Here is a 14,824-nt window from a genome sequence, read left to right as displayed (position 1 = left end):
TATTCTAGAGGCTCTTTCTTATGTTTTCTCCCATAAATTAAATAAGTCTATCATTCTTTCAGACTCAAAGAGTTGCCTACAGGCCTTATCTAGTAATATCTTCAGAAGTAAGCTAATCTCACCTACCCTGCTGGCTATTAAAAACATTCTCTTTCGTTGTCACAGTGAAGACATTCAGGTTGCACTAGGGTGGATTCCAGGTCATAGTGGTATCCGCGGCAATGAACAGGTTGACCTATGGGCGGGAGAAGCTGCACATGCAGGGTCTCCTCTTAATACGATATATGCTTGTGACACTTTACCCTTAGCACTCAGAGACCTTGTTGACCAATGGCAGATCCGTTTCAACGAATCGTCTAAAACAAAAGGTCGACACTATGCCAACATCCAACCAATAATTCCCAGAAAACCGTGGTTTTTTAAACAGAAAGGGATAGATAAACGCATAGTGTCAACGATATGCCGTCTTCGCATTGGTCACGCATGCACTCCAGTTTTCCTCCATAAAATTAATGTGTGAAGTGAGAAATAGCCCATTATGTGATTGTGGAGAAGACGAAGGTTCCCCTGAGCATATTTTCTTTAATTGTAAAAATTATTCTGTTTCTTTATATGATATTCTTCCCCTTAAAACTCCTCGTCCTTTCAACTTCCAATATATATTAACTCAACACTTTTGTATTAAATATCTAAGTAAATATTGTGCTGTCTTTGACATCAAACTATAAAATTATTCTAACTCCTCTTTCCCTATTAACATAATTGTTGTGTCGTTTGACTGTGATGTTTGTTGTTGTTTTAGGTGGTGGTTTTAAGGTTTAAAAAAAAAAAAAAAAGGAAAAAACTGCTGCATTATCTAAAATATTACTGAAGCGGACTAAAGTATGTGTCTCCTTAAACACTTGACATTGGCAGAATCACCGCGGCTATAAATCCGCGGGATAGTCCAAAAAAAAAAAAAAAAAATGTTGTGACATGTACAGTTAACGTTTATTAGAAATTAAAAAAAAAATACAAATAACCTAGTTTTTTTTACATACAATTAATTTAATTACATAGGTTTTTATAACTATCATTGTTTTAAGTAATGAAGGTACCGCATTTAGTGGAGAGTTTCAATTAATGGCAATTCTCAAAACTCTCGATGTTGCCAGCAGTGAAAAAAATACAATTTGTGTACAAAATGACACACTAAAGGTCGACGTGGCTTTTTGATGTTTCTCAAAAATCTTTGTTTACTTAATTTAATAAAATAGTTATTTACAACAGTCTCCAAAATAAAGGTTATTATGAGTTGTAGTTGTAGATACTGTCAGTGCGTAATTTCTAATACTTCTGTACTCCGCAGGCAGACAGATTCATGAGTATGGTGTATAGGCAGATGTGGGATAAAATAACAATAAACTTGGTCTTAATTCTAGATTTATTTTACTTAGTATAATAATATGATTATCTCTCTTAAAACTTGAACTCTTTGTATTTCTTTGCTTGTTTTGCGTCTGTATTCTGTTGTCTCTTCCGCTTGTTCTGTAAATAAAAATGATAAAATATTAAACACATATTAACTTTTTAACCAACCCTCCTGCCAAGCGTGGGGATTATGGCAAAACCCTCTACTATAGTGGAGGAGGCTCATAGTCCAGCAGTGGACTGTAAGGGGCTGTTGATGATGAACTTTTTAAGTGATGTGTTGAGTGTGGACATGAGTCATTCAGTGGTCATCTAGTTATTACGATCTAATTTTAATTTTCGAACAAATCAAAAGAGAGGATATGAGATTGATGTCAGTAGCCGTACCTTCTGCCTGGCCACGTGGTCCGCCAACATATCGGAGAGGTCCTCGCGCGCCTTCGGCCGGTGCTCGCGTAGATGCCGCTCGTAGCGCGCGGCCACGGCCTCGGGCTCCAACTCCAGCTCGGACGGGTCGAGCGCCACCTCCACGGCGCCCGGGCCCGACGCCGCGCCCGCGCCGGCCTCGCTCGTCGTGCCTGCGCCGGCTGCTGCTCGCTTGCCTGTGGAAATTACACGTTTTATTCAAAGTTTTAGTGGGCGAGCTATAAAATTTACTATCATGTCCAGTAGGTGACGATTAATAAACTTGATAGTTAAAGGTATTTTACGAAAGCCGCTTTGGGCTATAAAGTTACATGAAATAAAATAAATTACTCATGTTTAAGGCCTATTCAGACCTAAGCGGTATTCGCTACCGTCTGCGGCAGAGAAAACTCAGTGGGTATGCGGTAATAATACTGTTCAGACCTAAGCGGTATTCGCTACCGTCTGTGGCAGACAAAACCCATTGGGTATGCGGTAATATTACTGTTCATACCGCTCTAGCCGCGGTACTTGATACTAAATACCTGAGCGAAACTCGCGTGGTATGTACCTCTACCCACAGCGGCAGCGAATATAGCTTAGGTCGCTCTAGCCGCGATACTTGATACTAAATACCTGAGCGAAACCCGCGTGGTATGTACCTCTACCCACAGCGGCAGCGAATATAGCTCAGGTCGCTCTAGCCGCGATACTTGATACTAAATACCTGAGCGAAACCCGCGCGGTATGTACCTCTACCCACAGCGGCAGCGAATATCGCTCAGGTTTGAATAGGCCTTTAGACTAGCTTTTTGTAAATCTTATTTCAATTTGTGTACAAAATGTAATATGAGAGATGACAACACCGTGCTCTCGTTTGCAGCTAGGATTCAACGAACGGCTGACCCAAAAGGGCTTGCATCCAGAGCCGTAAAGCACAATATAAAAAAGAAAGTTTGCGGCTAGAATCATTATTTAAAAAAAGTTGTTGCTGGTTTCTTTACCAGTATCATTTGTATTGTAATAACGGTACTTGTAACTGATTTACAAGAGGCACTAACCTAAGAATAAACAAGTTACGCTAGTTACCTGGGTTGGCGGCGTTGATGTCGTAGACGTGCGTGGACGCCATCATGCCGGCCGTCAGCCCCACGCGCCGCTCCGGCAGCACCTGGTACAGCGCCGGCGTGTCGCCGCTGCAACCAAACAACATAATTATAATACTGCCATCTTTGACCAGTCTCCATTACATATCACGATAAAACGATCGTAAGAAAGATTCATCTGAAAGACAGCAACAATGCTTTAATATAAAAATTTAAATAACTTATTTTAAAGAATTCAATCGTTATAGAGGGATCACTACTCAACGGATACTTTATTATTAGGATGCAAATTTTAATATGGCGATAATGACGATCACAATATATCGCAACCGCTTTCTCCTCCTCGCCTTCGTTGCCGGCCTCCTTTGCGAGACCCGGTTTCTTTCACTCGAGAGTGTTTGGAATATTTCTCGGTCATTCAAAACTCCTTCTCCCCACTTCGGTGGAAACCTGAAAGAAGACGAGCACTCACCCCTCCTGGTCGGAGTCGAGCTTCTTCTTGCGGAGCTCGATGGTGTCTGGCGTCTCCATGCCGGGCGGCACCGAGCTGACGCCGAGCGGGGACTCCCGCCACTTGTGGGACCCGGGCCTAAGACGAGCACTCACCCCTCCTGGTCGGAGTCGAGCTTCTTCTTGCGGAGCTCGATGGTGTCTGGCGTCTCCATGCCGGGCGGCACCGAGCTGACGCCGAGCGGGGACTCCCGCCACTTGTGGGACCCGGGCCTAAGACGAGCACTCACCCCTCCTGGTCGGAGTCGAGCTTCTTCTTGCGGAGCTCGATGGTGTCTGGCGTCTCCATGCCGGGCGGCACCGAGCTGACGCCGAGCGGGGACTCCCGCCACTTGTGGGACCCGGGCCTAAGACGAGCACTCACCCCTCCTGGTCGGAGTCGAGCTTCTTCTTGCGGAGCTCGATGGTGTCTGGCGTCTCCATGCCGGGCGGCACCGAGCTGACGCCGAGCGGGGACTCCCGCCACTTGTGGGACCCGGGCCTAAGACGAGCACTCACCCCTCCTGGTCGGAGTCGAGCTTCTTCTTGCGGAGCTCGATGGTGTCTGGCGTCTCCATGCCGGGCGGCACCGAGCTGACGCCGAGCGGGGACTCCCGCCACTTGTGGGACCCGGGCCTAAGACGAGCACTCACCCCTCCTGGTCGGAGTCGAGCTTCTTCTTGCGGAGCTCGATGGTGTCTGGCGTCTCCATGCCGGGCGGCACCGAGCTGACGCCGAGCGGGGACTCCCGCCACTTGTGGGACCCGGGCCTAAGACGAGCACTCACCCCTCCTGGTCGGAGTCGAGCTTCTTCTTGCGGAGCTCGATGGTGTCTGGCGTCTCCATGCCGGGCGGCACCGAGCTGACGCCGAGCGGGGACTCCCGCCACTTGTGGGACCCGGGCCTAAGACGAGCACTCACCCCTCCTGGTCGGAGTCGAGCTTCTTCTTGCGGAGCTCGATGGTGTCTGGCGTCTCCATGCCGGGCGGCACCGAGCTGACGCCGAGCGGGGACTCCCGCCACTTGTGGGACCCGGGCCTAAGACGAGCACTCACCCCTCCTGGTCGGAGTCGAGCTTCTTCTTGCGGAGCTCGATGGTGTCTGGCGTCTCCATGCCGGGCGGCACCGAGCTGACGCCGAGCGGGGACTCCCGCCACTTGTGGGACCCGGGCCTAAGACGAGCACTCACCCCTCCTGGTCGGAGTCGAGCTTCTTCTTGCGGAGCTCGATGGTGTCTGGCGTCTCCATGCCGGGCGGCACCGAGCTGACGCCGAGCGGGGACTCCCGCCACTTGTGGGACCCGGGCCTAAGACGAGCACTCACCCCTCCTGGTCGGAGTCGAGCTTCTTCTTGCGGAGCTCGATGGTGTCTGGCGTCTCCATGCCGGGCGGCACCGAGCTGACGCCGAGCGGGGACTCCCGCCACTTGTGGGACCCGGGCCTAAGACGAGCACTCACCCCTCCTGGTCGGAGTCGAGCTTCTTCTTGCGGAGCTCGATGGTGTCTGGCGTCTCCATGCCGGGCGGCACCGAGCTGACGCCGAGCGGGGACTCCCGCCACTTGTGGGACCCGGGCCTAAGACGAGCACTCACCCCTCCTGGTCGGAGTCGAGCTTCTTCTTGCGGAGCTCGATGGTGTCTGGCGTCTCCATGCCGGGCGGCACCGAGCTGACGCCGAGCGGGGACTCCCGCCACTTGTGGGACCCGGGCCTAAGACGAGCACTCACCCCTCCTGGTCGGAGTCGAGCTTCTTCTTGCGGAGCTCGATGGTGTCTGGCGTCTCCATGCCGGGCGGCACCGAGCTGACGCCGAGCGGGGACTCCCGCCACTTGTGGGACCCGGGCCTAAGACGAGCACTCACCCCTCCTGGTCGGAGTCGAGCTTCTTCTTGCGGAGCTCGATGGTGTCTGGCGTCTCCATGCCGGGCGGCACCGAGCTGACGCCGAGCGGGGACTCCCGCCACTTGTGGGACCCGGGCCTAAGACGAGCACTCACCCCTCCTGGTCGGAGTCGAGCTTCTTCTTGCGGAGCTCGATGGTGTCTGGCGTCTCCATGCCGGGCGGCACCGAGCTGACGCCGAGCGGGGACTCCCGCCACTTGTGGGACCCGGGCCTAAGACGAGCACTCACCCCTCCTGGTCGGAGTCGAGCTTCTTCTTGCGGAGCTCGATGGTGTCTGGCGTCTCCATGCCGGGCGGCACCGAGCTGACGCCGAGCGGGGACTCCCGCCACTTGTGGGACCCGGGCCTAAGACGAGCACTCACCCCTCCTGGTCGGAGTCGAGCTTCTTCTTGCGGAGCTCGATGGTGTCTGGCGTCTCCATGCCGGGCGGCACCGAGCTGACGCCGAGCGGGGACTCCCGCCACTTGTGGGACCCGGGCCTAAGACGAGCACTCACCCCTCCTGGTCGGAGTCGAGCTTCTTCTTGCGGAGCTCGATGGTGTCTGGCGTCTCCATGCCGGGCGGCACCGAGCTGACGCCGAGCGGGGACTCCCGCCACTTGTGGGACCCGGGCCTAAGACGAGCACTCACCCCTCCTGGTCGGAGTCGAGCTTCTTCTTGCGGAGCTCGATGGTGTCTGGCGTCTCCATGCCGGGCGGCACCGAGCTGACGCCGAGCGGGGTGACCAGGCCCTCGCCCGGCGTGGCCACGCCCGCTGCTACCTCGCCCGCGCCCGCGGTTTCGCCCTCGTCGCCGGATTCCTCTGCGGGCGAAAATATACAGGGTGTGAAATAACATACAAATTGTAACGGCCGATCGACCAAGAAGTGTTTGGCTGCCTTGAAAAAAAAAACACTTTTTTAGAACTCATACGCCCGTATTCACAAAATTACTATGACGTCTCACAGTGCGCGTGGACGCACAGGGTCACACGAACCAAAAACAGAGCTCTATTCAACGCTGTGAGTTCGGTTTGCTGCTTCAGTTAAGCAAGCATCGTTTGTAAATACGGGCGTTAAAGCATATGCTCACGGCCTTTTAAGCGCGCCATCGACACGCATTTATAGCGATACAGACGCGAAAGTTGGGCCCAATCTATAGACATTTGCAGGAAAAAAGCTCGCCGTCGTCTGCGCGTTAAATAGGCCGTGTGCTAGGGCTCTTAGATAGTTTTAGAAGGCAGTCAAATAGCTTAATTGGATCAGTAATAAACTTGGAACTACTTCGACATTTTCTATGCTGATATTTTACTAACCTTCTTCCGACTCTTCCTCAGATTCCGACTCCAACTCTCCCCACATCGTTCTGTCTATATCTTGATCTTCATTATCCTGTCAAAAAACAAGTTGTATTTTAGTAAAAAAGAAAAATACACATTATTAGTTTTTGCTTGGAGAAAAACTAGCACAGGGACGAGTTTTACGTTAAATCTTGTTGTGGGACGAGCACTTGGGTGTTAAAACTAGTTTGGGAACTTGGGGCAGAATGCCTCCAGAAGTTTGGTACATGAAAAGCTTATTAATAAGCAAACGCGCAACCCTCTGGGATCAGCACCTTAAGACCTGGGATCTTATGTTAAGGACTCACATCGTGTCCGCTGCTTTGGTGTCCGAACACGTCTCCATACAGCGGCTTGCCAGTCTCGTCGACGGGCGGCTTGCCTCAACCACCAGCGTGGTAGCCGAACGCGCAACCCTCTGAAATCGGCACCTTAAGACCTACTTATGCTAAGGACTCACATCATGCCCGCTCTTTGGTGTCCGAACACGTCTCCATACAGCGGCTTGCCAGTCTCGTCGACAGGCGGTTTGCCCCAACCACCAGCGTGGTAGCCAAACGCGCAACCCTCTAAAATCGGCACCTTAAGACCTGGGATCTTATGCTAAAGACTCACATCGTGTCCGCTGCTCTGATGCCCGAACACGTCTCCATACAGCGGCTTGCCAGTCTCGTCGACGGCCGGTTTGTCCCAACCACCAGCGTGGTAGCCGAACGCGCAGCCTTCTGAGATCGGCACCTTAAGACCTGGAATCTTACACTAATTACTTACATCGTGTCCGCTGCTCTGGTGGCCGAATACGTCTCCATACAGCGGCTTGCCAGTCTCGTCGACAGGCGGCTTGCCCCAACCACCAGCGTGGTAACCGAACGCACAGCCTTCTGGGATCGGCGCGTTCAGACCTGGTATCTTCAGGTTGGGGTACGAGGGCGGAGGCCCGTACCTCTGCTGGGCGATCAGCCACGGAGGCGGGACCTGCATGACAAATCATGTATGTAGTACCTTTGTCCTACTTTTTTTCTATTCTTGTCAGAATTATTGCTACAAATAATAATACTAAAGTCAAATCTGTTCAAAATTTCATGTCAACGGATTTAGGCTGAGTTGCACCACCTAATTTCGACCGTTACTTTGACGATAACCGGTGCTTTTTGTATGGATTTTGACAGATTTTTGACGTTTGTCAAAGTTAAAGTAAGATGGTGCAACAAAGCCTTAGTATACCTCAGTCGGACTTCGAACCACATAATATTATAGACCTGTGTAGCCACACCCACTTCTCTATGCAATAATGTAAATGCAGTCGACAGTTGGGTAAAATTACTCAAAGAATTTTGAGCTTTAAAAGTATGAAGATTTATAAAAGGTTTATAATTTAAATCGATCATCTGAGATATCAGACTTGAATTACCACAAATTGACATAATTCTGCATAGAATTTTGAACTTTCAGTGTACAGCATAAAGGTTTGTTATTGAATATCTGACCTTGTGCGAGCCGGGCCCGACGGGCATGCCGAGCGCAGTGCGTAGCTCCTCAGACAAGTCTCCGGGTTTCTTCTCTCGCAGGCGCGTCTCGAACTCCTTGCCCTCGTAGTACAGATCGCCGTGGATCGTCATGCGCGGCTTAGTCTGCCATCTACATAGGGGAGAAAAGATGACAGGTGATATCAAGCAAATAAGGCCTGAATGCCGTGGGAATACGGCGCGTATTTCAATAAGCTATGATCAGAAAACACTCGAATTCCTTGCCCTACTGGTCGCAGTGGATCGTCATGCGGGGCTTGGTCTGCCACTTACACAGGGGAGAAAAGATTAGAGGGATATCAAGCAAATAAGATCCAAATGCCCTGGGAATACGGTGCGTATTTCAATAAGCTATGATCAGAAAACACTCGGATTCCTTGCCCTGCAGGTCGCCGTGGATCATCATGCGCGGCTTGGTCTGCCACCTACACAAGGGTGGAAAAGATTAGAGGTGATATCAAGCAAATAAGGCCTGAATGCCGTGGGAATACGGCGCATATTTCAATAAGCTATGATCAGAAAACAGTCGAATTCCTTGCCCTATTGATCGCCGTGGATCATCATGCGGGGCTTGGTCTGCCATCTACACAGGGGAGAAAAGATTACAGGTGATATCAAGCAATTAAGATCCAAATGCCCTGGGAATACGGTGGATAGTTCAATAAGCTACGGTCAAAAAACACTCGGGACTATTTTCCCTCGCGGTAGGTCGCCGTGGATCGTCATGCGAGGCTTGGTCTGCCACTTGACAACACGAGGGTGGAATCAGCTGGGAAACGCTTGGTGTCAAGAATAAATAACTTGCAATAGTCACCTTCCCCCTTCGCTTCCCCATATACAAAAACATCTATAAATTTTCTTCTTTTATAAAAAAGAAATAAAAGAACATAAGGTACAGAAATAAATATAAAAAAATTACCTTCAAATCTTCGTTCCATGTGTTCATAATAATGCGACCTGTATTCTATACCTATGGGAAACAAAACTGCAAGAAGCAAGACCAGATATCACCTGGCTGAAGTAAGATCGCAAACTCAGTTTTGTGATCAGACATCTTAATCAAAAGATAATAAATAAATGTGGTATATGATAATGATAAAGTGATGGGCATTATGTTTGAATAGATTGATTGAGGCAGGTGGGGTAGAAGTCGAAATAAATACTCAGTACGAAATAAAACTATATCACACATCAAGGTGCAGACAAGTGGGGGCTTATGCCCGTTTTCACCATCAATCCCTATATTTTAAGGGACCCCTATAGTAACACATAATTTGAATTTTGTTTTCGAAACCAAAACTGTTACGAATGTTAACTTGTCTAGAACCCCTGATGATAATGAACTAATGTAATGTTCTATTGTCAGTGGCGTAACTACAGGGTGGCAGGGCTGGCAAAATACCACGGGCAAAAGAGGCCGAGCTCAAACATACATTGTATTTTCGCACCCCCTCCCCCCCGTATCGCGGCATATCAGCCCTCCCTCACGGGCCTCGGATGGTATAAAGCCTGGTCTGCGAGCACGTAGAATTTTGTCCAATGACCCCAAGCTACCCATCCTTATCGCCCGCGCGTAATTATATTGCTGTCGCGACTGTGCGACGGGCGCCCGCAGTGAGGTGCGAGCGCGACAGCAACATATTTACGCGCGAGCGATAAGGATGGGTAGCTTGGGGTCATTGGACAAAATTCTACGTGCTCACAGACCAGACTATAGTTACGCCCCTGTATATTGAAGAAGTACGTTTACTTACTTGAAAAACGCGTCGTGCAGTTTCTGATAATCGATATCGATCTTGCCGAGCTTGGGGCGGGTTCGTTCACGCATTTTCGCTTTCAGCGTCTTGGTCTCCTCCTTGTCCTGAAGCGAGGCACGCATCTCCATGATGCCGGTCTTCTTGATGAACTCTGGTAGGTCGAACGGCGGCTTCTCTATGCCGCGCTTGCCTTGTAAGTACTGGGGGAAGAGGATGTGATTGATGATTATATCGTTTGTAATGACAACTGTTAAATTAAATTAGTGGAAGAATTAGCGTCTGTCACGCAGTTTTAATGTAACTAGTATAGACGTTAATGATCCCTATCTTAATACAGCTTCTATTGTTAAATGTAATTTTATCGTTAAGATACCATGAGCATTGTTTAAGACACAATAAAGTTATTTATTTACTATTTATTTATCGTTCGTAATGCCTCGAGACGTCGAAACCACAAAATATAACAGAAGGTATGTATGTACTTCGCTTTGCAAAACTTGCGCTCGGCCGTCGCACTAGGGTTGTCTTGTCATGTGTTGCGTTTATTTCGTTATGATAGAAAAATGTAACTCTTAATACTATGCAAGAAAGACAATAACAGATATCCACATTATCCACGTATAATTATGTAGTTAATGTTTAGTTTAGTACGTTATTATTATAGTAAGTTTGCAAACAAATACACGAGAAGGAAGTAGTATCACGTAGTATGTAGTTGGGTGGTTGACACTATTATCCAATAATTCCTAAAACCTCTTTAAAACACTTCGATATTCCTATTTGTCAACGTTAAACAAACTATTGAAATACAAATAAATACCTTACTTACCTCCCGGAATCAACTGGTAGTTTAAAGAACGAAAATTTAGTTTTTAATGTTGAGTGTAAGCAACCATCTACTTAACAAATGTTAATATATAATACCCGTTTTTTGTTGTTCACTCATTTTCGCACAAACAAAATAATTTTACAAACGCGTGAGCAGCGTCACTCAAGCGAACGCAGTCGCGCCTCGCATTCGTCCGAGACAGTCTTGATAACGCGTACGTGAGCGGTGTCTATGTGTGCGTGACTCGAGCGCGCTTAGTATGGAGTTTACCTTCTGTTATATTTTGTGTCGAAACGAAGTTCGACGTTTCGACGAAGTTAGAAACGCATCGAAGTAAGAGGATTGGCCAACAGACAGCACATCAACGTATTTCAAAAAATAGTATAAGACTGTTATTTAATATCGTACGGATTGTAATCATAAGGGACAATAAATAGTTGTGGTGAGAGGGACGATTGATGACGTCACGCATACGGGACAATACCACGTCCGTGATGAAATCTGCACGATATTAAAACACCTTACATTGATACATTGGTATGTCTCTATCAGTTTACATTAAAACGTCAAATGTCACCAATCGATTTTGAGCTTTGTAATTGTATCCTCGAAATAAAGTTACCTTCCGTTTGTAGCACCAGTGGCGCGGCACCTGCACGGTGTTGCGGTGCGCCTTGAGTTGCACCAGCAGGCGCGGGTCGCGCGCCGTGACGTCATACATCTCCACCACGTCTGGCCGCGATACCAATTGCTTCAGTTCTGCTACTGATAGTCGAGAGAGCTTCTTGAGTTTACGCTTCGATAGACGCTCTTTTTCGTCCGCTGCGTTTTTCTGCAAGATAAAGATCAATGTAGAGACAGGAGATAACTTTGAATTATTTTTGTCGTCAAAGGAAGTCTTTACGGCGTCCGCAACCATAAGCATGTTGCTGTTGCCGTGTTGCAACATGGACAAATATAGCCCCGCCTTTCGCATGAAAGCCTAGGCGCAGACCACAGACTTTTAGTTGACCGATAGTTGGACCAGATTCTAATTTGTACGAAGAATCGGCCGATACCAAATTGGTGTAATGTGCGTACTTTCATACATCTCCGTACTGATTTATCAGCCCGACCCAGCTATCGGCCAACTAAAAGTCGGTGGTCTGCGCCTAGGCTAAAAGAAAACATAAACAAAAGAGGACTGTCGATATTTCTTGTTTAGACGCAACAAAAGTTAAAAGCCGGCCCGGTGAGGTGAGGTGACGCGTTTTTATACGCGTGTTTCGAATTCTTTGCTTTTAATTTGCCTATGAACCTCTAGTATCTCACGATCGCGGTAGAAAAATAATCAAGAACCTACCTCAGCTGCTTCTTCATCTGCAGCAAACTGGTCCTGGACTTTCTCCTGTGGTTTGGACGGCTTTGGTGCATCCTTTAGGTCGTCCATTAGGATATCCTCTTTCTTTTCCGTGATCTTGAATGCTTCGAGCACTCGGTGGAACTGACGGTACATGGGCTCCAGTTCATGGAACTGGATGTTTTCTTGCACATATCTGAGAGGAGCAGACAAATTAGGGTATATTTTTTAATCAAATAGGTTAGGAATAAGAATGCAGGAGACATTCAGCAGAAAATAAAAATATGTTACAGACAGATATTATGCAGCAAAAAATATTTTACCAAAAATTGTGATCTGAGATGGGGTCTATCATCAAACTCAATCAATACAATGCATGGTCAGAATTAGTATAAGTGGACCTTTGCTTTTTTGCACATGCCATGTGAGTTGTCTGTCATACAGAATGAATAGGTAGTCCTATACTATTATGAAAGTTTAACTGCCACTGTGATAAATATTATGCAGTTAAAAGACTCATGTAAAAAAAAACTATGGTACTCACTCAATTTCAGCCTCTTTCTCATTTTCTTTGTCACTCAGCTTTTTGATGTCATCTTTATTATCTAAGTTCTTTTTAGCTTCCTCCTTGCGTTTTTGCTTTGCTTCTTTTTTCTTTTTCTTCTTGCGTTTATTCTTAGTTGCTTTGGATGCCTAGAAAAAAAAAAACGATAAAAAAATTATAATACCATTACATGAAAATCAAGTTCTATTAACCCTGCAAGGCTAGTGTTAATAAACTTGTAAAACATTTTTGTGATTGATTGCAAATGTATTGAAAAATAAATAACACTATTTAAATCAAAATATAAACAAATAAACACCACACAAACAACCCCATATGCCATTATACTGATTAGATGAATTTGAGAATGGTGCAAGTATGCATTGCCATCACATTTTTATAAAACTGCTATTTGTAAGAACTTAAAGACATAAATCACAATTTTTACCTCTGGTTTAGATATGATGGGAGGCTGTGGGGCCTCCGGAATGGCTTCTTCATCAGAATCCCCTTCATCCTCCTCGGCATTATATTCCGCACTTATCACAGGAGCTGGAGGAGCTTCAGGAGGATTCTTGTCTTCTGGAATACATAGTTAAAAATTACTTAGACAGTGTACACTTTGTCTACTAGACCCACTGATTTCTGAATGAAAGTCTTGATTTGTTTAACATTGTGTTTTATGATGCTCACCCTCAATGTAAATTGTGTAAACAGTATTATAGTAAACAATATATTACAATGCTAATAAGCTGTACTAACCTTTTGGTTGTTGTTCTGTTTCATCACCGAGAGCAGCCTGTCGCTGGTCTTTGTATGCAAGAGCCTCTTCTAAAGCCTTGGGCAACACCACTCCACCAACGGGTGCTGGCTTATTTCTGAATTCCTCGGGGGTGTCTATCTTCATTGTGAGCAGGGAAGGCAGGGCTGGTGGGTGGCCTGGCGGATGAACTGGCGGGGGCACCTGGTCCTCATTCGCAGGCTCACTTTCATCACACTCATCTCCATGGTCTTCCCATCCAGGAGGACCCTCTCTGCCGCCCGGCCTGGACCAACCTGGTGGTCCCTGGCCTTCCCAGGGCCCATGGCCCATCGGCATATTTGGTGGAGGACCCATGCCAGGTGGGCCCATATCCATTGGGCTATTGAAATTCCCCTTTGGCCCTCCCCTCATCATATTTGGAGGCATTCTTGGTGGCATCCCAGGAGGTCCCATTGGGGGGCCCATATTAATTCCGGGAGGGCCCATACCAGGTGGAGGAGGTCCCATGCCAGGCGGTGGAGGACCCATACCAGGTGGAGGGGGGCCCATTCCAGGTGGAGGAGGACCCATACCAGGGGGAGGGGGACCCATTCCCATCATACCAGGAGGTGGGCCCATTCCTGGAGGAGGCATAGTAGGAGGCCCTGTTCCTGGAGGGCCATCCATTATTAAGGAGTGTCTGTTAAAACAAATGAATACTGATTAATATAACATAGGGCAAAGAAGTACATAATTCTTAAATATTTACAACTCTACATATCAAATCAATAGATAAAGTCAACAGTCAAACTGGTAACCACCAAGTTAATAGAGGCACTATTTGCCCTTTTTGATGCTATTTTTGCAGAATAAATTGAGCATAAAATACCACATTAACATAAAGCTCAAAGTAGCTTGACTTGTGTGTTGGTTAGTATACAGAGGAACGTCGTGGATGGTCTTCGAGCAAATGGATATGGTGTTATGGTTAGTAGATAATGCTTTATAGACTTATTAGTTTAAATTACATCAATATTAGTGGTGATACACGGTCATTTAAGGTTTCAGGGTGGAAAATGACTGTCCGAAAAAGGAGGTTAGGAAAAATAAATATTATTAAAATACAAACCTTTGTAACTCGGTAGCAACTCAAACCAACGAGATCTAATTTCAGAAGATGCAAGCCAAACTACGATATTGTAATTATAGGAAAGATTGAAAATTATTAAACAAATAAAAGCCGATGGACGCGAACGAAACGAACGAGCACTTTTGTTTGACAGGTCAGCAATTGATTGACTTTTTTTTTTTTGACATGACAATACTTTTTTTTTATGGAGGTGTCAGCTGGTGTTTTTTTTATTAGATTTTCGGCTTAGGGGACTTGACATTTCATCCAACGTAATAGACACGACAGAGATCTAGGCAAAAAAAAAAATACTGGTAAGATTTATTCTTGT

The 14,824-nt window shown here is 47.0% G+C and overlaps 1 protein-coding gene across 1 annotated transcript; it reads right to left on the bottom strand.

Moving 5' to 3' along the window:
- Positions 1-1,405: 1,405 nt before the first annotated feature.
- Positions 1,406-14,653, bottom strand: LOC135080530 (splicing factor 3B subunit 2). Its single transcript, XM_063975175.1, has 14 exons — positions 14,494-14,653; positions 13,385-14,064; positions 13,071-13,204; positions 12,623-12,771; positions 12,082-12,274; positions 11,362-11,571; positions 9,908-10,110; positions 8,115-8,265; positions 7,399-7,602; positions 6,604-6,679; positions 5,940-6,111; positions 2,905-3,011; positions 1,798-2,012; positions 1,406-1,527 (listed from the first exon to the last, which is right to left on the bottom strand). Exons 2-14 carry the CDS (start codon positions 14,049-14,051, stop codon positions 1,459-1,461), a joined length of 2,550 nt encoding a protein of 849 aa, XP_063831245.1. The 5' UTR covers positions 14,052-14,064; positions 14,494-14,653; the 3' UTR covers positions 1,406-1,458.
- Between the last annotated feature and the right edge of the window lie 171 nt (positions 14,654-14,824).

This window comes from Ostrinia nubilalis, chromosome 18 (genome assembly GCF_963855985.1).
Source record: "Ostrinia nubilalis chromosome 18, ilOstNubi1.1, whole genome shotgun sequence".
NCBI classification, from domain to species: Eukaryota; Metazoa; Arthropoda; class Insecta; order Lepidoptera; family Crambidae; genus Ostrinia; species Ostrinia nubilalis.
Note: the sequence above shows the minus strand (reverse complement) of the source record. Positions and strands in the feature narration are given on the sequence as shown.